Here is a 23,216-nt window from a genome sequence, read left to right as displayed (position 1 = left end):
AGGAGAAGCGGGTTTGTGTGGCATGCTCCTTATGGGCAGATTCCTGGACCTTTTGCCAAGTTCTTATCTAAAAATGGAATCATTGCTCAATACTCAATGCCTGGTGAGCCACAACAAAATGGTGTGGCCGAGCGTCGCAACCGCACCCTTATGGATATGGTGCAAAGCATGCTTAGTCACTCGAGTTTACCAGTAAGCCTTTGAATAGAGGCATTAAAGACAGCTGCACACATACTAAATCTTGCTCCAACTAAGTCAGCACCGAACACACCTTACGAGATGTGGGCGGGAAAGAAACCGAGCTTTGAATTACTTACGGGTGTGGGGTTGCCCTGCTGAAGCTAAAGTTTCCAATCCACAACTTAAGAAATTGGATCCAAAAGCAGTTAGTTGTTTTTTCGTTGGATACCCTCATAGGGGAAGGGGATATCATTTTTATTGTCCAAGTCACACCACCAAATTTGTGGAGACTAGACAAGCGGTATTTTTTGAGGATAATGAGGCCACAAATTTAAGGGAGATCGATCTTGAGGAGAAGCGGGTTTGTGTACCATCCCCGACTATCCAAGAGATTGTTTTTCCAATACGAAGAAATGTGACATCTGATGATCCTGAATCTCACGGTTCAGTCTCTCAGTCGAATAGTGATCCAGAAACTAATAATGAGAATCCAAACACAAATGAGGATCTCCAAGAAAATAATGAAAATGATGATGTTCCACCACCACCACCGCCCATGGGTAGACCACGGCGTGAGAGGAAGAAAGCCATATCAGATGATTATATCACTTTTCTAATGGAGGACATGAATGATATGGGAAAGGTGGAGGATCCAACCTCCTATAAGGAAGCCATTAAAAGCGAAAATTCGTCCAAATGGTTGGTTGCCATGGAAGATGAGTTGAAATCTATGGGCTCAAACGACGTATGGGACTTAGTAGAAGTTCCCGATGGAGCTAAGAAAGTAGGCTGCAAGTGGGTCTACAAAACCAAGTATGATTCCAAAGGGAATGTTGAACGGTTCAAGGCAAGGCTAGTGGCAAAAGGGTATACACAGAGAGAAGGCATCGATTATAAGCAAACCTTCTCTCCTGTGTCAACCAAGGATTCTTTCAGAATCATAATGGCATTAGCAGCTCATTCCGACCTAGAACTACACCAAATGGATGTTAAAACGACATTTCTAAATGGTGTCTTAAAAGAAAACATTTACATAGCTCAGCCAGAAGGCTTTGTTGTGGAAGGGAAGGAACATTTAGCATGTCGTCTAAAGAAATCAATTTATGGCTTGAAGCAAGCTTCAAGAGAGTGGTACCTCAAGTTTGATAAAATTATCAAAACTTTTGGTTTCACCGAAAATGTTGTGGACAACTGCATATACGTTAAGTTTAAAGGCAGTAGGTTCACATTTTTAGTCCTATACGTTGATGACATATTGTTGGCATGTAGCGATAAGGATACGCTGCATGAGACCAAGAATTTTCTGTCATCCAATTTTGATATGAAAGATCTTGGTGAAGCCTTGTATGTCCTCGGCATCGAGATTCATCGAGATAGGTCCAGAGAAACGTTAGGACTATCTCAAAAAGCATACTTTGAGAGAGTACTGAAAAAATTCAATATGCATAAGTGCTCACCCTCACCTGCTCCTATAGTTAAGGGCGATAAGTTTGGGACATTTTAATGTCCGAGGAACCAATATGAAACTGATCAGATGAAGTCGGTTCCTTATGCTTCAGCTGTCGGAAGCATCATGTATGCTCAAGTGTGTACACGCCCAGATTTATGTTTTGTAACCGGGATGCTTGGCAGATACCAATCAAATCCAGGACCGGACCACTGGAAGGCCGCAAAGAAAGTCTTGCGTTATATGCAAGGAACTAAGGATTTCATGCTTACATATAAAAGAACTGATAACCTAGAAATTGTTGGTTATTCAGACTCTGATTTTGCCGGGTGTGTGGATAGTAAGAGATCCACGTCAAGTTATATATTCACACTCGCGGGAGGAGCTATATCATGGAAAAGCTCCAAACAAACATTAACTGCTGGATCTACGATGCAAGCAGAATTTGTAGCATGTTATGAGGCCACCGGGCAGGCTGTATGGCTAAAGAATTTTATTCCCGGACTTAAAGTGGTTGACAGCATATCTGAACCAATTTTATTGTACTGCGATAATGAACCAATAGTTTTCTATACGAGTAATAACAGGTCAGGTAATGCTGCCAGACACATTGATATACAGTATCGTGTTGTGAAAGATAGAATCCAATATCAAACAGTTGATGTTAAACACATAAGAACGAAGCATATGCTTGCGGATCCGCTAACAAAAGGCTTACCACTCAGTATTTTTCATGAGCATGTTGCCGACATGGGACTACTGGAAGCCTTATGATTCTGGAATAAGAGGACCATTAAAATAAACCACTCCCCAATTAGCAAAATGTTTTCCATTTCGAAATAGGCAGGTGTGCTATAAGTGTTGAGGTTCTATAGCGTTTCAAGCTGTAGTAACACCTCACTTCGGTACATCATTCCTATGTAGAATGGGCGAATGAAGTTAAGCCTAACGATCAAGGGGGAGAATGTTGGTTTTGCTCTGACGGCTTAAACATGCCAGTTAGATCTATTAGTCTAACAGAAAAAAGAAGGGATAACGATAAGTGAAGGGGTCCACGTACCAATGTACGTGAGCCTTGATCAGAACTAACGCGCCCTGATCGGGGGTGCCCAAAAACCAACTCAGGTTTTGGGTCCCCTGTCGCCAGCGCCATATTAAAAGGATACGGGAGAGAGCTGGCCACCTGCGAGAAAACAATTCACGTAAGGTTTACTCTCCTCCCGATATTCTCTCACCCCATCCGATCAGGGGGAGTGCTGCAGCGACGGGAAGACCTAAGCCAGCCGCCGCCGCTGTTCCTGGGCAGTGCCGGTGGCGTCCTGAAGGAATCATGACGTCGAGGAGAACCTCTACCTCGACTACATCACCCCTGCATCAAGCCTGCACCAAGCAGACAATCATGTCCACTGCCGTGACATGTAATGATCCCCTAAAGCCTTCTTTGTTCATGCTTTTAGGTGATCTAGATGCAATAAGTTCCTGCTAATGGTATCCTAGAGATGCATAATTATTCCAACAATGGTATCAGTCGCCAAGTTTGATTGCAATAGGTCCCTATATTATTGACCTGTAGATCAACATCAAGTTTAGATCAAGTCAGGTTTAGGGTTTTATGATCAAGATTAAAAGTTGTAGCCCCATGCTCATGCTATTGTTTGATGTTCATGCCAATTGCCGTCTGCAAATCATTATGTGATACCCTAATTTTGCTTCGGATCATTACTGTTAATGTTAGTTCTTTTTTAATTAACCCATGTTAAAGATTAAAGCTCATGGTTCTGTCACGGTTGATAAGAATCAATCATGTTTAAGTATTGATCTCTTTTTTTTCTTTTGATAAGCAAATTAGAAGGTAGAGGTCTAAACAGTATACAAACAGTAGAATCCCCACATCAAGAACCCTAAAAAAATCCCCAATTTCGTAAGAACCCTAATTCAGCAATTAGGACTGTTTTTCCCTCAAATCAAGCACTGATGTACATGAATTGGAGAAGAAATGAGGAGAATCCTCACCTAATGCGCCGCGTAGCCGCCTCTTCCCTTCAGGGCCCGCACCGCGTCCACCGCGGTGCGAGGGCGGAGACGTCGTGACGCCGCCGTCCTCAGGACGACGCGCGGGAAGAACTTGAGCCGCCGCCGCCCTAATGGACGTGCCCCCTGTGTGGCCGACGCCGCACAGGTCGACGTCGCCCTTCATGCCGCGGTGGCTGGCGCCCATCCTCCCTCCTTGATGCGCCATGTATGCGGACGCTAGCAACCATGCTCGACGAAGGAGCACGCCGGACGTCGTCGACGACATGCTGCTCCGGCGAGCGCAGCCGCCGCGCCGCCATGGCCGGCGTGCCTTTCGGGCCGCCGTCGAACGCCGCTGCGAGAGAATGAGAATCGGGAAGGAGGAGGGGAAATGGTCTAGGGTTTTGACCCAGCCGGCTGTTTTGCTCGTTTGCAGGGCGATCCGAGCCGTCGGCTCGATCCGACGACTGAAAGCATCACGCGGCTCCCTGCTGGGCCGGCGGGCGCTAATGGGCCCTTTTTCGACCGTGAGCCCTTCTCTGTTCATGCTTTTAGGTGATCTAGATGCAATCAGTTCCTGCTAATGATATCCTAGAGATGCATAATTATTTCAACAAAATTATCATCGGACTGGTTATGCATGCACGCGATGCAGGATTGTGCAGATATCGAAGCTTGTATTGTAGCTTCCTCTTTCAGCAGCAACTATTCCTCACCGACACCAGAGTCGTCGCTCTATGGCTACGGTGGACGGAGGTTCCAACCAATACGCTGTTCACCTGCGGCTTCTTGAATAACCAATGCATTCCTTCTCTATTTTCCTCACCACACCACCGCCTCCACACCAATTTAATATCAGTAGTAAATGCGCTAATATTTAGGTAATATATTAATTGCATGCAGATATTTGGTATGCTATTATTTGTATGTTAATTCTATGATCATTGCAAAATTTGGTATGATATTAATTGCATGTTAAACACGTTTTACGCTCGCCATTGAAGCAGTCTAGATCGTTGGATTGACATAATTCAATGGCCGAGATGAGTTGGATCTGCCCTTTGGGTCTTTTTATGTTGGTGTAGATATAGATATAGATATAGATAACCCTCTGTTCCAAAATATAGCGCGTCCTCGGTTTTCGTGCTTCAACTTTGACCATAAATTTAACCAACAAGACCGACTGTGGTGGGAGCAAAAATTATATAATTGAAAACTTCTTTTGAATACGAATTCACTGGTATAATTTTTGCTCCCACCGCAGTTGATCTCGTTGGTTAAATTTATGGTCAAAGTTGAAACGCGAAAACCGAGAACGCGCTATATTTTGGAACAGAGGGTTATGTATTAAATTTTGAATCTACTTTAGCTTTCGCAAGTTCAATTTATGATGCATTTGCAACCCTATGTTCCTTGCAATTAGGACTTTGAAACAATATCACTTTTGAATATATTTTGATGAGTTTAAAATTCAAGTTCCAAAACATGATGAAACTGTATGAAACATAGTGATGATATGTTGCCGAACATGGTGAACCACAATGAAACAATATGATTATTTTTGTGGACATAATAATACTTAATATTATGAATTTATAATAAACATTCGTGCTTATCAAGTTTTACTAGGTTTTCTCGTTTTTGTTCCATGTTTCATTGATGTTATTTCAAAGCCCTTGTTACATTGAACGCACATGTGCAAACGGATCATAAATCCGACTTTATGTTCAATACATATTGATCCTTTTAACTTCTCAAGAAAAATTGAATTTCTGTCTAAACAGTTAACTGGGCTAATTAACAAGTATGGCACGAAGGTTTTGTCTTTGCATTACATGGCATCGGTTTATGCTCGAAGGATCAAGGGTAACTAACAAGTGCAAAGATCGTCATTCAGAAAATGATACGAACATAGAAGCAAGGACAAACGTGGCACCAGTTTATGCACAAAGGTCAAGGGTAACTATAACGCCTGTCGCTCGATCCGAGCTCGCTGGTGGGTTTCCACCACTGGTGGAGTGCGTGCGCGAGCGTCGCCGACGGCAGGAGGTGCGGCCGCTCCTTCTCCTTGCCAACCGCAGAGAAGAGCATGTCACGGCACGACAGGCGTTACGCGAGAGTGTAACATACCAGTCAATCATCATTACGCGAGAGTGGCCGGCGCGGCGGCGCCCACTGTGGACATGATGTGCGTCGGCCCGGAGACATCGAAGCGATCGGCGACGTCGCCGTTTGGAGGCAGTCCAGACTCCGGATTTGTTGGGAACTACGAATCAAGCCGCCTGTGTTTAGACCGATATGTCTTTTCAATGTAAGCTTTAAGATATTTGTGCCAACCCACTATTCAGCTGTGCAACCCACTGTGGATATATCGGTCCAGACCATTCGGCTATGCAACCCACTCAAACTGTTTTTATGCCAGGACAACAAATCTTAGAAGGAATGGTAATCCTACATGAAATATTACACAAAATTCATTCGAAGAAAGTAGATGGGATTGTCTTCAAGTGAATTTTGAAAAGACGTATGATAAGGTCAAATGGCCCTTACTATAGCAATCCTTACGTATGAAGGGGTACAACGAAGTCTCAAGATCTCAGGTTGATTCATTCATACAGAAAGGCGGCGTCGGGATAAAAGTCAATGATGACACTGGTCATTATTTCCAGACACGTAAGGAGCTACGTCAAGGAGACTACATGTCTCATGTGCTGTTTAACATTGTAGCGGATATGTTGGCAGTACTTATTAGTCGGGCTAAAGAGAGTGGTCAAGTAGAAGGCCTCGGTCCCCATCTTGTAGAGGGGGGCGTCTCCGTCCTACAATACGCAGATGATACTATTATTTTCATGGAACATGATCTTGCAAAAGTTAAAAATATGAAGCTTATTTTATGCCTTTTTTGAGCAACTGTCTGCGCTCAAAATCAACTTCAATAAAACCAAATTGTTCTGCTTTGGGAGAGCTAAAGAAGAACAAGACAATTACAGAAACATGTTCGGTTGTGAAATGGAATCCTTACCTTTTAGTTATGTAGGGATCCCAATTCATCATAGACGGTTAATGAACAAAGAATGGAAATGTATATAAGATAGCTTTGAAAAAAGATTAAGCAGCTGGAGGGGCAAGCTAACGTCTTACGGAGGGCGGCTGGTGTTGATTAACTCGGTTTTGACGAGTTTGCCGATGTTCCTCTTATCTTTCTTTGAAGTACCGGTAGGTGTACGGAAAAAATTAGACTTTTACAGATCAAAGTGATGAGGCCAAGAAGAAATATAGACTGGCTAGATGGGATATCATGTGTAGACCAAAAGACCAGGGTGGGTTAGGGATCAAGAATTTAGAGGTAAAAAATAGATATTTGCTTAGCAAATGGCTATACAGACTATCTACTGAGACCGAAGACATGGGGTACAAATCTTGCGGAATAAATACCTACATATTAAGACTTTGGCTCAGGTGAATGCAAGGCCAATAGACTCACCCTTTTGGAAAGGGTTAATGAAGACAAAAGTATCTTTCTTTCAGCGGGTGAAGTTCCTAATTAATACTGGTACCACTATTAAATTCTGGGAGGATACATGGCTAAGGAAGACCCCTTTGGCTTTACAATACCGTTCCCTATATAATATTGTGCAACATAAGGAGGATTATGTTATCACAGTATTAAACTCAGTGCCACTTAACATCTAATTTCGAAAATCTCTTATAGGGGAATGCTGGAATGCTTGGTTATACCTGGTCCATAGGTTGATGGATGTTCAATTTACAGACCAGGCGGATAAAATTAGTTGGAAGTTAACCATGAATGGATTATTCTCTGTGAAATCCATGTATTTGGACTTAATTGATTCCGGGACATTGTCAAGGTCTTTACACATATGCAAGATTAAAGTTCCACTCCGCATCAAGATCTTTATGTGGTTCGTCCATAAAGAAGTCATCTTGACCAAAGATAATCTGCTGAAAAGAAATTGGGTTGGTAATCCCAGGTGATGTTTTTGCGATCAAAACCAAACAATTAAACATCTCTTTCTCGAGTGTCCACTTGCAAAATTGTTACGGCGACCCATTCATATAGCTTTTAACATGCATCCTCCAATGAGTATAAACACGTTATTTGAGACGTGGCTTAATGGAGTAGACATACACACAACTAAACATATTCGGATAGGGATGATATATTTTTTATGGAAAAAAATTCACTAACTTTTTGCAGGTTATCTACTGAGCTATAGCCTGGATCCGTATGTGGTCGTTACTTACTCATGCGGACTACAGAGAGCTTATGGTTATTGGGTGCAACCGCTAGGAGACGGTAGCACGGGCTATCTTCAGCCGATTTGGATGGCGAGCTAATAATAGGCTAGGTGTGTAGGCATCGTAGCCTATTCTTTATCGCCGGATGTGGCGCTTTACATATTTGTTTTCTTTCTTTTGCTTGGATTTTGAGCCTACATGAATATTAAGACTTTGATACGTTTTCTAATAATATGGCTGCATTCATTGATTGATGCAGAGGTCGGAGGTAATCCTCCTTTTCAAAAGAAAAGCCGCCAACTTGTACTAATGATTCTTTCTGCAAGTTGCAACTTGCGATTGTTTCAAAAAAAACACTGTTGTTTTTCTATAGTTTCAAAAAAAAACACTGTTGTTTTTCTATATATAAGTCCACTGCTCTTGGCTAGATGTGCTCTTAAGTCGTGACCTAGTCAAATGCCGAATTTGGTCGACGCTTATCACCTTGGGCTGTTCGGAACCACCACTTACATTGATGGTGGCACCAATATTTAGTGTTTTTCTTTATTTTCCTTCTTTCGAGGATGCACATATACTAGTGTAATGATTGTCTTTTGTCTTGTCTTGTACTAAGTCACATCATACAATTGTCAGCACCAGTAATATGTTTACCTTGCGGCAACTGTAAACTGTAGTATACCTGTATTCTGCAGTTGCAGATACATAGTCCCCTATGTTCGTAAGCAAGTAGATATTCTCCCAATTAACCATGTGGTGTTTCTGGCGCCCATTGGTCGCTTGCCAGATGAATCGTGATACATCATTGTGAAAGGAGCTATGCATCCTTCTTTGCATATAATATATAATCGCATCACATACATGAAGAGACTAGAGAGACAAGAGTATATAATCATGGGTTTACTCTTTTTGGAGATGAATCTTCCGTGCCACAGCTTCGACTTTAATGCAACACCCTTCATAAGTGGGTCAATGTTCCGGATTTGGATCGACGTCCCCAAGTATATGATGGGGAAGGAGGACAACCTACAATTAAGGTTGTCCACAATCCAATGTTGATCCATAGACGAAAACCCCATGATCACAACTTGAGTCTTATCAAAGTTCATCTTAAGGCCCGACATGGCTGCAAAGAGGACGAGAAGGAACTTAAGATCGATGATATCCAGATCTAACCCCTTCATCATGATCATCGTATCATCCACATATTGGAGGTGAGTCACACCTCCTACATGAATAATACGACCAACCACACCTTAGATGTGGCCGGCCATCCTACCTTTATCCAGGATGGCTACCAAAGCGTCAACCACAAGTTAAAGAGGAGGAGGGAAAATATGATGCTCCTGCCCCACCCCGCTTGAAGACCTAAAATAGGGGCATACCTCCCCATTAACATTGATGGAGATGCTACCACTTATCACCATCTGCATGATCCATCAACACCAAGGATCATCGAACCCCCTCCGCTCAAGAACTTTACGGAGAAAGGACTAGTCTGAGCAACCATAGGCCTTTTGGCAATCCATCTTAAGGAACACACCTTTATGGCGCTGAACCTTAACCCTCTGAACAGTTTCATGAAGTGCCAATATCCCATCATGAATAAGACGCCCATAAGAAAGGTGAACTAGTAAGGGTAAGCGGTATTCTAAAATAAAATTAAAAACAAACTAAAATTGAAAAGGAAACATGAAAAAAATATTATACAAAATTTGACATAAAAATGGCTCACGACATGTGTGCTACTGAGAGCTCATGTGTGATGCACTCCGCGTCTAGATTTCAACAATTCACAAAAGGGCACTTGACGCCTATGGTATTTGGTTTTTTCGGTTTTATTAGTTTACATAGGGTTATTTGGTTTTCCAAAAACAAGAAATTATTATTTTACAAAGGGAAGACTATTTTGAAAAATAGAGAACACTTTTTGGAAAAAGCGAACATTTTTAAAACTTTTGTGAATTCTTTTTGAGGAGAAACATAAACATTTTCTATAAAATTTAACATATTTTCAATTTTTTATGAATGATTTTAAAATTTTACGAACATTTTTAAATAATTTCATGCTTTTTCCAAGAAAAATACTAACAAAATAAATGGAAAAGAAAAAAGGAGGAAAAGGAAAGGTAGTAGAGAAAACAAGAAAAGAAAGAAAAATAAAAAACCAGAATGGAGAATTATAGAACGTTTCTAAAACAGGACCCAAACTTTCCTAAAAATAGAAGCAAACTAACACTAGTTGGGCCGGCCCATCGTGTCTCGCTATGTGTGTTAGGTTGACAATTTGCCGAAATACGGAGATGTTGCCAGCGGAGCATACACGTAGACGAATCGAGCGAGCAAGGTAGATCCTGGATGGATGAACAAGGTTGGCTGATTCTTCAACGCCAACCCAACTACTCCATCGGGGCCCTCAATCTTTCTTGCTTCTCCGTCGAGCATGTGCGATGATGGCATATCATATTCCCATGTAGGACGAGGAGTGTCGACCGAACACACATCCTCTCCCCTGCCTGTACAATGTCTAGGTGGGTTGGCCCACTAATGTTTCGGTGTCTGATAGTTTTAGGAAGGTCCCAAAACATTTCAGTTGACAGTATCCAGATTTGTTTTTTAGGGGAAAGCCATTTGGCTCACTTTATTCAACTTAAAACAGAGTTACATCATCCAAAGGTGGCGGCGGGAGAAGGGGGGGGGGGGGGGGGGGGGGGGAGGGGTTGTTTTTGTACCTTTCCTCCTGGTTTCATCCTTCTTTTTCTCCCTTTTTCCCTTTCCATTTTTCGTTTCTTTCTTTTGCTTTTCTTCTAGTTTTTTCATTTCTTTTTTCCTTTTTGCTAATTTGTTTTATCCATTTTAGAATTTCTCAAACATTTTCAGTTACCAAATATTTTTCCAATCTGCAAACGTTTCTAATTTGCAATCAGCTTTTTAAATCGGAAACATTTTATCAAAGTCGCAAAATATCTTTTTATCAGAAATTAAAAAATGTTCATTATTTAAAAAAAAACTTGTTTCAAACTTCTTTTGGAAATCCCCAAAAAATGAATTTCAAAAATTGTTCCCTTCTTCTCCAAAAAGTTTAAAATTTCAAAAAAATGTGTGCATTTTAAAATTTTGTTCACAAACTAAAAAAATGTTTGGGAATTGCAAAAAATATCCATGTTTTAAAAAATAGTAGTGTTTTCAAACAATTGTTCATAATTTCAAAAACTGTTCATGTGTTGTAATTTTTTTCCTAATTTTTTTCCTTTCTCTCCTTTTTCTTTTTCTTTCCGTTTGATTTACTTTTTTCGGTTTAAAAGTTTATTTATGCTATTTTTTTAATATGTTCCAAAATTGTTTGTGTTTTTCATAAAGTGTTCAAAACTTCGAAAAATGTTCCAATTGTTTTTAAAAATAATGAATTCAAAAAAAAGTTCAGGATTCGAAAAAATGTTTGCGATTCTCAAAATTTGTTAAGAAGTTCAACAAATGTTCCTGTATTCAATTGTTGTCCATATTTAAAGAAATCAAAAATTCGAAAAATATTAGGGAATTTCTAAAAAAATTCCCCTTTATTAAAATTTCTTTGCATATTCGGAAAATACTCAAGGTTTTCTATTTTTTTCACAAATACAAATAAAGTTCAGGGAATTTCGAAAAATTTGCATGTTTTCTAAAAATGTTTGTAAATTCAAAAATGCTCCTGCTTTTACATTTTTTTGAAATTTCATAAAAAAATTGATTTTACAAATGTTGTTCATAAATTCAAATAATGTTTGGGAATTCCAAAACCTTTTTGTGTTTTAAAAAATAGGTTTGAAAATGTTCGCATTTTAAGAATGTTTATGTTTGAAAACTATGGTCAACTTTTAAAATGTTTTTGAAATTTGGTTCTTAAATTCAAAAAATATTCAGGATTTCAAAATTGTTCAAAAAATTTCAAGAAAAGTTTTTAGGTAATTCTTATTTTTTATATATATCAACACTGTTGTGTGTTCTTATATTTTCCGCGCTATATAACATCACAAGCATTCATCAGGTCGAGTGGCAGGGGTCCCGAGCTCGAGTTCTCACGAACGGGTCCCCTTTTGCAGTATTTTTACATCGCTCGTTACATAAAACGTGGTAGGAGGGACTTGGCTTAATGGGTTGGCCCAGTAGCTCACGCATGTGAGAACTAAGGGCAATTCGACACACAAAGCATTGTATAGGAGGTCCCCAGCGAATGATATGTATTACCTTGTTTAGACAAGAATGATATGTGTTACCTACTGTGATACGTGTCAACCAAATTGATGACACAACAACGCTAGTGTGTCGGCCCATTTGCGGACTACAAAGCTCTTGGTGGCGGTTTTCGGAAATTTTCACCCAGTTTGTAGAAGCCTCAGGCCGTTTTTTCTTCTTTTATGTGTTTCTTTGCTAGGTATCTATTTGGTGTTTATTCCTATTTTATTTTTTTATTTTTATTTTATCTTACCATTTTTGTTCCTTTTCTATTTTAGCTTCAAAAACAATTTTGATTTTATGAATATTTTTTGAATTCATGAACACTTTCAAACTGCGTGAACATTTTTAAAACTCATGAATATTTCCAAATTCATGCTTTTTTCAAATACACGAGCATATTTTAAATATATGGACATTTTATTTTTTGACTATTATTTATATTATCACCAAAATTCAGAAATAGTTTTTATATTGCGAACATTTTTTGTTAAAAACTTGGAACATTTTGAAATTTTGTGAACTTCTTCTAAATTATGCAACATTTTTAGATTAGCAAAGATGTTTTGAAAATTCACCAAAATTAAATAATATTTGTAAAGTTTTCTAAATTTACAACCTTTTTAAACTTTCAAAAACATTTTCATGAAAAATCATTGCCATAAATCGTACACAGAAATAGTGTTGATAAAAGCCGCATGAATTTTTTTCCCGAGGTTACCTTTACTGGGCCTGCCAAGTGGAACCACTTTCTCCTGGCTTCAAATGATACCATTGCAGGGTATTCCGGACCTCCAGGGCTCATTTTTTGTGCCCTTAGAGCAAGACAAATGGTGCGTTCAGTTGCCGCCACATGTCGCGTGCTGCCCCTCCCTCGGAATTTTGTTTCCTTTATTTTTCTGTATGAGTTTTCAGGTTTTAGATTGTTTCTTGGTGTTATTTAAAAAAAATCGGTTTGGCACGGTTTTTCATACATTTTGGAGGAAAAAATCATGAAATTTTATTTCTGTGAAAAAAAGTATGCTTTCACGAGAAACACATATTTGCTTCTTGTAGAGGCACAAATTAGCTAATGTGAGAATTTGTGCTCCCCTGAGAAGCTCGTGTAGGCACAAGTTGGCTTCCGGGAGAAGTACAGATGTGCCTCTCGAAAAGAAAAAAAAATATGTGCTTTCATGAGAGGCAAATTTGCTTTTGCGAGAGAAAAAGAATGTGTTTTCATGAGAAATACGGATTTGCTTCTCGTAAAGGCACATATTTTCTTTCAAGAGAAGCACGATTATGCTTAACATAAAGGGAAAAAATCTATGCTTTCACAGGAAACACTCTACTTCTCGTAGAGACACAGGTGTGCTTCTGCAAAAAGTACAGTTGTGCTTCTTGAAAAACAAATGTGCTTCCAAAAGAAGCACATGTTGCTTCTCAAGGAGGCACATATTCATTTCTGCGAGTAGCATACCTGTGTTTCTTAGAATGAAAAACTGTGCTTTCGCAAGAAGCACATATTTGCTTTCGGGAGAGGCATAACTATACTTCTCGAAAAAAGAAAAAAAAATCATGTGCTTCTACGAGAAGCACAGTTATGGTTCTTGAAAAGAAAAAGGGGAAAAAGCGTGCTCTCGGCTCCAGCTCATTTTGATATTTTTTGTGGAAAAAAAGTTTGTCGAAACCTATTAATATGAGATCGAAGATCTCGACATGAGTAATCCAATGGTGAAAATAGTTCGAAATTCTAACGCACAATTGAAGAGATAAAATATTTTGAATAAATGAATATAGAAAAAAAGACTTTTAGTTACGACAAGTGACGATAACTCTTAACTAGTGATTTTGGGTTGTTTTTTTTTTTGCTGCATTATGCGGTGGTCGCATTGAGCGTTAACGTGGGAGTAAACCGCGACAGTAAGGAGACCGCACAGCGGAGTTGCCGGTTGCAGCACAACAGTCAGCAGGTTTATATCTCAGAAAGAAAAGAAAAACAGTCACCGTGGCTGTTTCCACTTTCCACGGAGACGCACGCAATCGCTGTCCCCCCTAGACGGCAAGCAAAGAAACGAATTAACGTCGCTGTTAATTTTTACTAAACCCAGTTGTCTGGTATAGTTATTTGGTTCCATCGTTGGCCGGCGTTCCACACCACACCAGGACGATCTTTCCAAAGTCACCGTCACCTCATCATTTCTTCATCTCATCTTCCTTCGCCTCTCTCCCTCTCTCCCTCTCTCTCTCTCCACACAGGAAGCCAAGATGAACAACCTTTTGACGGTAATGTTCTTTACAATTTACAAGATAATCTCTGTCCAAGATGACGCGGTTCCTTTTCTTCTTCCTTATTACCTGCGCTGCTTCTTCGTTTTCTCTCTGTCAGCGGCCGTAATTCAACGAATGTAGATACAGTTCGTGCCGCCAACTGCTTTACAGTTCGTTTCTTCTTAGGCCCCGGGTTTCATCCTCCTTTTCGAACAAAGAAAGTTCGTTTGGTTTCTACTAATGTCATCATAGATCAATAACTAGACGTGCTGCATAACCCTGATTGATTTCCAGATAAGTCAAACGTGAAAAGTAATCGGTCATACGTCCAAATCCTATTGGTTGGAACCTTCAGTAAATGGGTGGAACTTGCAATTACTGTATGATTGTTGATGCTTTCGATCAACTGGATCGTAGGATTCTTTTGAAATGGACGCGAAGCCCCCAAAGGAGAGGGACATCGAGATGGGGCGCCAGAACTCCAAGGACAAATCAGATTATGGACTCGAAGACTTCTTCAAAGAGGTACGTTATCTAGTCCATGAGCATCAAAGTTTCGATGTATTTTGATGGCAACCTCAGTTGTGCAGCGAGAGGACAATTTGTGTAAGTGCTATTAACTGTAGAAAATCATCGTCCTACATTCTTAAAGTAAGCTGTCGTGATATAGGTCAAAGAGATCGAGATGCTGCTGGACAAGATGTCTAATATAGTTCAGAAACTTCAGGTAAATTTTGTTTCAGACGTTTCAGACATGAGCTCTTTTCCTTTTTAAAACAATATTTAGTTACATCTTGCCATCACCTTAGTCTCTAACTTGTACTATTGACAAGGAAAATTAATTCTTTCTTTCCACCTGCAGGAAGCCAACGAGGAGTCAAAATCAGCCACTAAGGCCTCTGCAATGAAAGGTTTGAACTCCATCCTTTACTTGTATATATGTACTGATTGCATTTCTGAGTGGTAATGTGGTAAGATATACGCGGAGCGTTTAAATGATGCATCTTCCAGCAATCAAGGGACGCATGGAGAAAGACATCGATGAAGTGGGGAAGATCGCACGAAGCATAAAAGTGAAGCTAGAGCAAATGGACAGAAATGTACTGACTGGCATTAACCTTTCTAGTTCAGCAGCACCTGAATTCACCTGACTAAGAGAATGTTCAGGTTTCACTCACCTTTTCTGTTTCCAGAATCTTGCTAACAGGAAGAAGCCAGGTTGTGGGAAGGGCACAAGTGTAGATCGATCGAGGATGTCGATGACCATGTAAGATATCCGTCCCTTTCTTGAGTAAATTTAATCATCGACAGCAGGTTAGTGCATATAAATAATTGCTTGGTGCTAGGACAACTTGTTAGACAGCAAAACCATATAGTTAATCTCTAAAAATACTGACCCTCCAATGACCGCAGAAAACAATATGTGACATAATAAGCTGGCTACATTCCAGTTCTTTCCGGGACGGCGGACCTATACCAGTTTAATAATGAGCTAGTCCTCTTGTTTCAAAAATAAAATAAAATGAGCTAGTCCAAAATCATTTTAGGCTGTCAGGGAAAAGTTTAATGTAGTGCTTTTTCCACCAACAAAAACGGTGATACTTTGCTAGCTTTTGATGATTGCAGTGCACTGAAGAAGAGGCTTAAAGAAAGAATGAACGATTTCCAGGTTTGGTTATCTAACTCACTGCCCATCTTCTGCGCCGAAACAAACAAGGAGCATGCACTATATTAATCCACATTTTTACAGAATTTGAGGCAAACTATCCAGCAAGAGTATCGAGAAGTCGTTGAGAGAAGGTTCTTCACAGGTCAGGAGAGCTTTATTCTTAATGCATTATGCTCGTGTTGATCTATAATTTCAGTTTAAATCGTCTTGCTACCGTTTTTTGATAAACCTAAATGTTGGAACCGCAGTCACTGGAACAAAGCCTTCTGATGAGGTGAGGATGCTAGTCATATTACATTTTGTACATGGAAAATGAAAAATGCATCTGTCTTTCTGAATTCAACGTGTCATGAAAACATGACTAGGTGATTGATAACCTGATTGAGACCGGAAGCAGCGAGCAGATCTTTGAGAAGGCTATTCAAGGAATCGGCCGAGGGCAGGTTGATTGTGGTTTATTCTGTCCCCCAACAACTTGTGTTGCTAACCTCATGTTGTCGAGTCTGATGATTCTTGATTCATTTTTTATAAATTGCCATCGGCGAAAAGATTATGGCCACGGTTGAAGAAATTCAGGAACGGCATGATGTAGTGGTGGATATTGAAAAAAAGCTTCTAGAATTGCAACAGGTAATTTTTGGCAGACTGCGCCTTTCCGTTTAGCTCTTGGTCAAATATCAAAACTTCAGAGAGCTTTGTTGTAATTTTAGAGTTTGTCAATGTTCTTTGTTTGTCGTTTTTGTTTCGGTTTCTTCGATCTTTTTTTTTTGCAAAAAATAGTAATCAAGATATCAACCGAACCTCTATTGTTTTCACATATTCTTGGTCATACTTTACCAATGTTCTTTATCGGTTTCTTCGAAAAAGAATTTTTGTTTCGGTTTCTTCGGTCTGATGTACTGTCTTCACTTATAATTAACAATGTTAGATCGTTGGTCCAAAATCAAGACTTCATCCAAACCTCCAGCGATTTCACATGTTCTTGTTCATAGTTTACCAATGGCATCTAACATTGTGGATTCAGATTTTTGCAGACATGGCAGCGCTTGTCGATGCACAAGGAGAGATATTGGATAACATAGAGAGCCAGGTCTATTACATCTTTTCCTTTTGCTTTCTGTTTTGCCGATCCTACTGAGAATTCTGTAAAGTTATTAGATGTTCATGCTTGCTGCTGCGTTTCAACTCCCAGGTTCAGAATGCTGTAAACCACGTGCAAACTGGGACCGAAGCGTTGCGCAGCGCCAAGAGCCTGCAGAAGAAGTCAAGGAAGTGCATGATGATCGCAATTATCATGCTTCTCATCATCGCGGTGATTATCGTGCTTTCAGTTCTAAAGCCTTGGGCTAAGTAGAAAAAAAAAATCCCTTTGTGGGACGCATGCTGCAATTTGCAAAACATGCTTTATCCACTTAATAATTGATATACTTGAGTGAGCCTTTCTGATGTACTCCTACTACTTAGTTGAGGGTGCTTTAATCATTTATTTATGTACTTAGTTACAGTGATACGTATGGTTTGGCATGCGACAATTTTTAAATCTATAAGGTGGAACCAAGAAACAGTTGCTTAGAGCTCTAAGAACTTCATTGTCCTGATTACAAACAAATCTTGCCACAAAATGGAGACTCTTATATTGATGGAAGGCTTGTTTGAGTTGACATACATAAGCGTTTCAATAGCAATTGACTTATCCAATTCAGTGACGACCCGAAAGATGGCAGAATAAGATAAGGCACTTAAGAAGTTTCTTCCGTGGGTGGGCTAAGCATCTTAGTGGGATTTATAAGGTGGAAAAGGAGAGGCTCCTTACACTTATTCAGTTCCTAGATTTAAAAGCCGAGTCCACAATTCTAGAGACCACGGAGCTACATGCTAAAGTAGACGCAGAGATGAGATTGAAAGAACTCCTGCGAGAGGCGAAATTGAAATGGGCATTGCGAGCTAAAGTTCGCAAAGTTGTCCAAGGGGACGCTAACACTCAATTCTTTCATATGATCGCCAATGACAAGCACAGAAAGAAAAGAATCTTTCAGCTTGAGCAAGACAAGGGGACGATTTTAGAACAGGAAAACCTAAAATTATACATAACCAATTACTACAAGCAGCTGTTTGGGCCTCCGGAGGATAATTTCGTATCCTTGGATGAGTCGAGGGTTGAGGATGTTCCTCAACTTGCTGCGGATGAGAATGATATTTTGACCGCCCCATTTTCGGAGAAAAAGGTATTTGAACCTATTTCACAGATGAAGAACAATAAAGGAGTTTTATAAAAAGTGCTGGCATATTATTAAAGGGGATTTGATACTAATGTTCCATGATTTATTCTCCGACAGCTTCAATTGTTTCATCTGAATTTTGGAACGATAACTTTGCTTCCTAAGAAAATAGAGGTTGTGAGAATTAAGCAGTTCAGGCCGATCTATCTTCTTAACGTAAGTTTTAAAAATTTTACCAAGGTTGGGACTAATAGACTCACGCAGATTGCACACTCTTTGGTGCAGCCGTCCCAAACTGCTTTCATGTCGGACAGAAACATCCTAGAAGGAGTTGTGGTCCTTCATGAAACGTTCCATGAAATTCACACGAAAAAACTAGACGGGGTTGTTTTCAAAGTGGATTTTGAAAAAGCGTACGATAAAGTCAAATGGCAATTTTTTCAACAGGCATTGCGTTTGAAAGGTTTTGATCAGGCCTGGAGACACCAGGTAGAATCTTTCACGCAAAAAGGGAGTGTTGGAATTAAAGTGAATGACGACATAGGTCTTTACTTCCAGACACATAAGGGCCTGAGACAAGGAGATCCGATGTCCCCTATTCTGTTTAACATAGTAGTCGACATGTTGAGGATTCTAATAGGAAGGGGTAAGGATGCTGGTCAGGTAGGTGGCCTGGTTCCTCATCTAGTTGATGGAGGTGTGTCTATCTTACAGTACGCCGATGATACTATCATCTTCATGGAGCATGACTTGGCAAAAGTGAGAAACATGAAGCTGGTGTTATGCTTATTCGAACAATTGACCGGGTTAAAGATTAACTTTCATAAAAGCGAATTGTTCTGTTTTGGAAGAGCTAATGGGGAACAAGTTGCTTACAAACAATTGTTCGGGTGCGAATTGGGGGCTTTACCTTTCACGTATTTGGGTATACCAATTCACCATCGTAAGCTGACAAATAGAGAATGGAAGTGCATTGAGGATCGATTTGAGAAGAAACTGAGCTGCTGGAAGGGCAAGCTAATGTCGTACGGAGGCCGATTAATTCTCATAATTCGGTACTTACGAGTATGCCCATGTTTCTCTTGTCCTTTTTCGAGGTACCAGTTGGAGTTCGGAAAAGGCCGGACTTCTATCGTTCCCGCTTCTTCTGGTAGAGTGATGAACTTAAGCGAAAATACAGACTCGCTAAATGGGATATTATTTGTCGACCGAAGGACCAAGGGGGTCTAGGTATTGAAAATCTTGAGATGAAGAACATATGTCTTCTCAGCAAGTGGCTGTATAAGTTATCTGTAGAGACGGAGGCCACAGGGCGCAAATTCTGCGTAATAAGTACCTTTATTCTAAAACTTTGTCCCAAGTGACAATGAAGCCGACAGACTCGCCTTTTTGAAAAGGACTGATGAAAGTTAAATCAGTTTTTTTAATAGGACAAAGTTTATAGTCGGAAACGGTATCACTACGAGATTCTGGGAGGATACATGGCTAGTGGAAACACCCCTCGCACTTCAATATCCTTCACTTTATAGCATTGTTCAACGAAGAGACGCTTACGTTGCGACAGTATTTCAGTCCACTCCTCTCGATAATCACTTCAGGAGAACGCTAGCCGGAAACCGTTGGGAAGCATGGCTCCATCTTGTGCGTAGACTAATGGATGTGCAGCTTTCTCAACGGCCCGATCAGTTGCGCTGGAAGCTAACTAGGAATGGAGAGTTTACGGTTAAATACATGTATCTGGATGTTATCAATTCTAGCTCTATTCCTAGTTCGAAACATGTTTGGAAAGTCAAAATACCTTTGAAAGTTAAAGTGTTTATATGGTTTGTACATAAACAAGTCATTTTAACTAAGAATAACTTGGCAAAACGTAACTGGACAGGATCTACAAGATGTAGTTTTTGTGATCAGGATGAATCCATCAAACACCTCTTTCTTGACTGCCCGTTGGCAAAAAAATTATGGCGGACGGTTCACATAACCTTTAATATTACTTCTCCAAATACTATCAACACGTTATTTGGGACGTGGCTTGAGGGGATAGATTCCGATACAGCCAGACACATTCGTGTAGGAGTATGTGCTTTATTATGGGCAGTCTGGAATGCAGAAATGATTTGGTCTTTAACAGAACAACAAATATTTATTTTTTTACAGGTTATCTTCCGAGCCATTGCGTTGATCCGTATATGGTCGCTACTCACTCTGACAAAGGCCAGGGAGCATATGGTTACTGGATCTATCCAATGAAAAATGGTAGCATGGACTATTTTCAACCGGTTTGGATGACACTTATGTAATAGGATAGGCAAGTAGTTTTTCTATCTTTTTTACGCCAGCCGTTTGTGGCTTTACTTTTATTTTTCTGCTCTTTGTGAGCATTTTTGTTCTTTTGTTTGAGACATCAAGATTTGAGTTGAACCTATTTGCTTATTAATAATATGGACGTATGCATCGTTCTAATGCAGAGGCCGGGAAGCTCTCACTTTTCAAAAGAAAAAAATGACGACATGAAAGACATCGTCAATACAGTTTACCCCGATTTGACATATCCAATTGGAGCCTGACATAATTCGTAGGAGTATATATAGCTAGGCAATTCCATGCCAATTATAGTGATCAATTCGTATCTATTTCCAGAGCTGATGTGCCCTCGTGCCGCTTTTATTCTATCCAATTATCTTAGAGCTTTCTTCTTAATCATTATTCCTTCTCAACCTTCATCACATCCTGGACTTGGCAAGAGCGTGCTGGCTACTGCTCTCACTTCCAGGCTTAGTCCAGAACTGCTCTTCAGTAGCCCCTGCAAGCAACACCAAACATTTAGTTAAAATGTTAGAAGAACAAAAAAGTAATATATCTATTTCTTTAAAGATATTGAAATAGTATAAAACATGCATGAACAATTGAGACAAAAACTCTGAAAAGTTAGTCAATAGATTAAGATTTATTGGCAACTTGCCTTTTCCCATGGCTGCGGTTGAGGACATGCCGCCCTGCACGGTCTTGAGCACCCTGTCATAGAAGTTGGCACCCGACCACTTCTGGTGCTCCAGAGTCTCCACCCCATTCCTCCTCTCCTCCCGCTGGATCCTCTCCACGTACGCCAGCATGCCGCGCCGGGCGAAGTCCCGCGCGAACGTGTCGGTGACGAGCGCGTCGGCGTGGAACCCGGCCAGCGTGATGAACTGCCATACGTACCCGAGCCTGGCGACGTGCGGGATGAACGCCGCCATGTCGGCGTCCGTCATGCCCGACGCGTCCCAGTTGAAGGACGGCGAGAGGTTGTAGGCCAGCATCGCCTCCGGGAAGGCCGCCCTCACGCCCTCGGCGAAGGCCGTGCACTCGGCGATGTTTGGGCTCGACGTCTCCATCCAGAGCACGTCGGCGTGCGGCGCGAAGGCGCGCCCGCGGACGACGGCGGAGGCGACGGAGCCCTGGAAGCGGTAGAACCCTTCCCTGGTCCGTGGCAGATCCCAGTCCCAGAACACGGACCCGACTCCCAGGCTCGCGGCGATGTCGCGCGCTTGCTCGTGGGACACGCACTTGTCGTAGCTGGTGGCGCTGCTCCACTCCTGGAGCTTACGTTGCTTCTCCAGATCGGTGGCGTTGAGGCTCGCGATGGCGTCCTTGACGCACTCGGAGAAGGTTTTGAGCTGCGCCGTGGCGGTCCACTCGTCCTCGATTGCCTGCAGCTCCCTGCCGTTCTTGCCGGCCGACATGGCGTCGGAGAGCATGGCCGTGAGGCTCCGGTTTTTGAGGCGCGGGTTCGTTGCTCCAAGGATGAACTGGTGGTCGCGCGCGTCGATGTTGGTCTGGATCAGCGTCGCGGCCACAGCGTCGGTGCGGGCAACGAGGACGGTCTCGACGCCCATGATGTCGAACTGGAGCCTTGCGGCGACGAGGCGGTTGACGTGCTCCGAGACGGCGACGAGCACCTTCCCCGCCATGTGCCCGCACTTCTTGGTCACGGACGACTGGTCCTCCAGGTGGACCCCGGCTGCCCCGCGCTCGACAAAGAGCTTGCAGAGTTTGACAGTGGCAGTGGCGCCGCCGAAGCCTGTGTCGCCGTCGGCGATGATGGGCTTGAGGAAGTCGATGAAAGGCGCGTGGGCGCGCTCGGCGCGGGGCAGAGACATGCGCGCCTCCTGCTGCTTCCGGTCGTGGTACTGCTGGGCGAAGAAGAGGTGCTCGACCTTGTTGGGCACGGTGTCGTAGGGGTAGTCCGCGAGGTCCGGCCCCGGCTCGTTGGTGGAGGTGTGCGTGGACGAGCACTGCCACCCGGACACGTAGATGGTGTCCAGATGCTTGGCCATCATCGTCACCTGCACGGGAAAATTCCTCAGCGAGACGTACGTACAGTACAGGTCGAACGGATCATTGTGGGATAACCAAGTGCGCTGCGTGCCTGCACGGGGTCGAGCGCGCCGAACGTGCGCGAGGCCGTGCCGGCGGCCTGGTGGGCCTTGAGCGTGCGCCAGAGCTTCTTGGCCATTTCGCCGGAGGCGTAGCTCTGGCGGAGCGTGCCGCGGAGGAGGACCACGTCGCGGGCGGTGTAGGGGCGCTTGGTCAGCCGGAACCTCTCCGTGTTCCACCACGCCCCCACCTCGGCCACCTCCGCCTCGAACCGCCCTTCCTCCTCCATGATCTGCACGTAACAAATCCAACATCACACACTCTGCACTTCAAAATGCATCACTAATCACTGACAAGGTAGCAACACTAACCAAAGAAGGGGCGGAGAGCGGCGACGCCATGGCCTCTGGGAGAGCTATGCACCTGTAGGATATAGGAGGATCAAAGAAGTGCAAGTGCGTGCATGGCTGCTGCTTCGCCTCGGAATCCCACTGTATTTATAGGAACGAGATGACTCTTCATGCGTGCGTGCATGGTGCATGGTAGCGTCTGGGCTCATATCTTCCATGGTTCGATGCTTATCGTGGGATTTCGCATGCAGCTGGGCAGGGCA

The 23,216-nt window shown here is 42.0% G+C and overlaps 2 protein-coding genes across 2 annotated transcripts; one reads left to right on the top strand and one right to left on the bottom strand.

Annotated features, from left to right (window-relative positions):
• The first annotated feature begins 14,248 nt into the window (after positions 1-14,248).
• Positions 14,249-17,642, top strand: LOC125541418 (syntaxin-132-like). The gene is made up of 13 exons (XM_048704836.1): positions 14,249-14,374; positions 14,777-14,884; positions 15,030-15,086; positions 15,222-15,270; positions 15,371-15,459; positions 15,553-15,626; positions 15,986-16,028; positions 16,110-16,170; positions 16,277-16,302; positions 16,394-16,471; positions 16,578-16,658; positions 17,053-17,118; positions 17,221-17,642. The coding sequence occupies exons 1-13, from the start codon at positions 14,357-14,359 to the stop codon at positions 17,380-17,382; spliced, it is 912 nt and encodes a 303-aa protein (XP_048560793.1). The 5' UTR covers positions 14,249-14,356; the 3' UTR covers positions 17,383-17,642.
• Positions 17,643-20,657: 3,015 nt separating this feature from the next.
• LOC125536811 (isocitrate lyase) lies at positions 20,658-23,141 on the bottom strand. Its single transcript, XM_048700080.1, has 4 exons — positions 22,975-23,141; positions 22,656-22,895; positions 21,210-22,572; positions 20,658-21,050 (listed from the first exon to the last, which is right to left on the bottom strand). Exons 1-4 carry the CDS (start codon positions 23,002-23,004, stop codon positions 20,971-20,973), a joined length of 1,713 nt encoding a protein of 570 aa, XP_048556037.1. The 5' UTR covers positions 23,005-23,141; the 3' UTR covers positions 20,658-20,970.
• Between the last annotated feature and the right edge of the window lie 75 nt (positions 23,142-23,216).

Source organism: Triticum urartu, chromosome 2, assembly GCF_003073215.2.
Source record: "Triticum urartu cultivar G1812 chromosome 2, Tu2.1, whole genome shotgun sequence".
Taxonomy (NCBI): Eukaryota; Viridiplantae; Streptophyta; class Magnoliopsida; order Poales; family Poaceae; genus Triticum; species Triticum urartu.
This window is presented reverse-complemented; position numbering and strand designations above follow the sequence as displayed.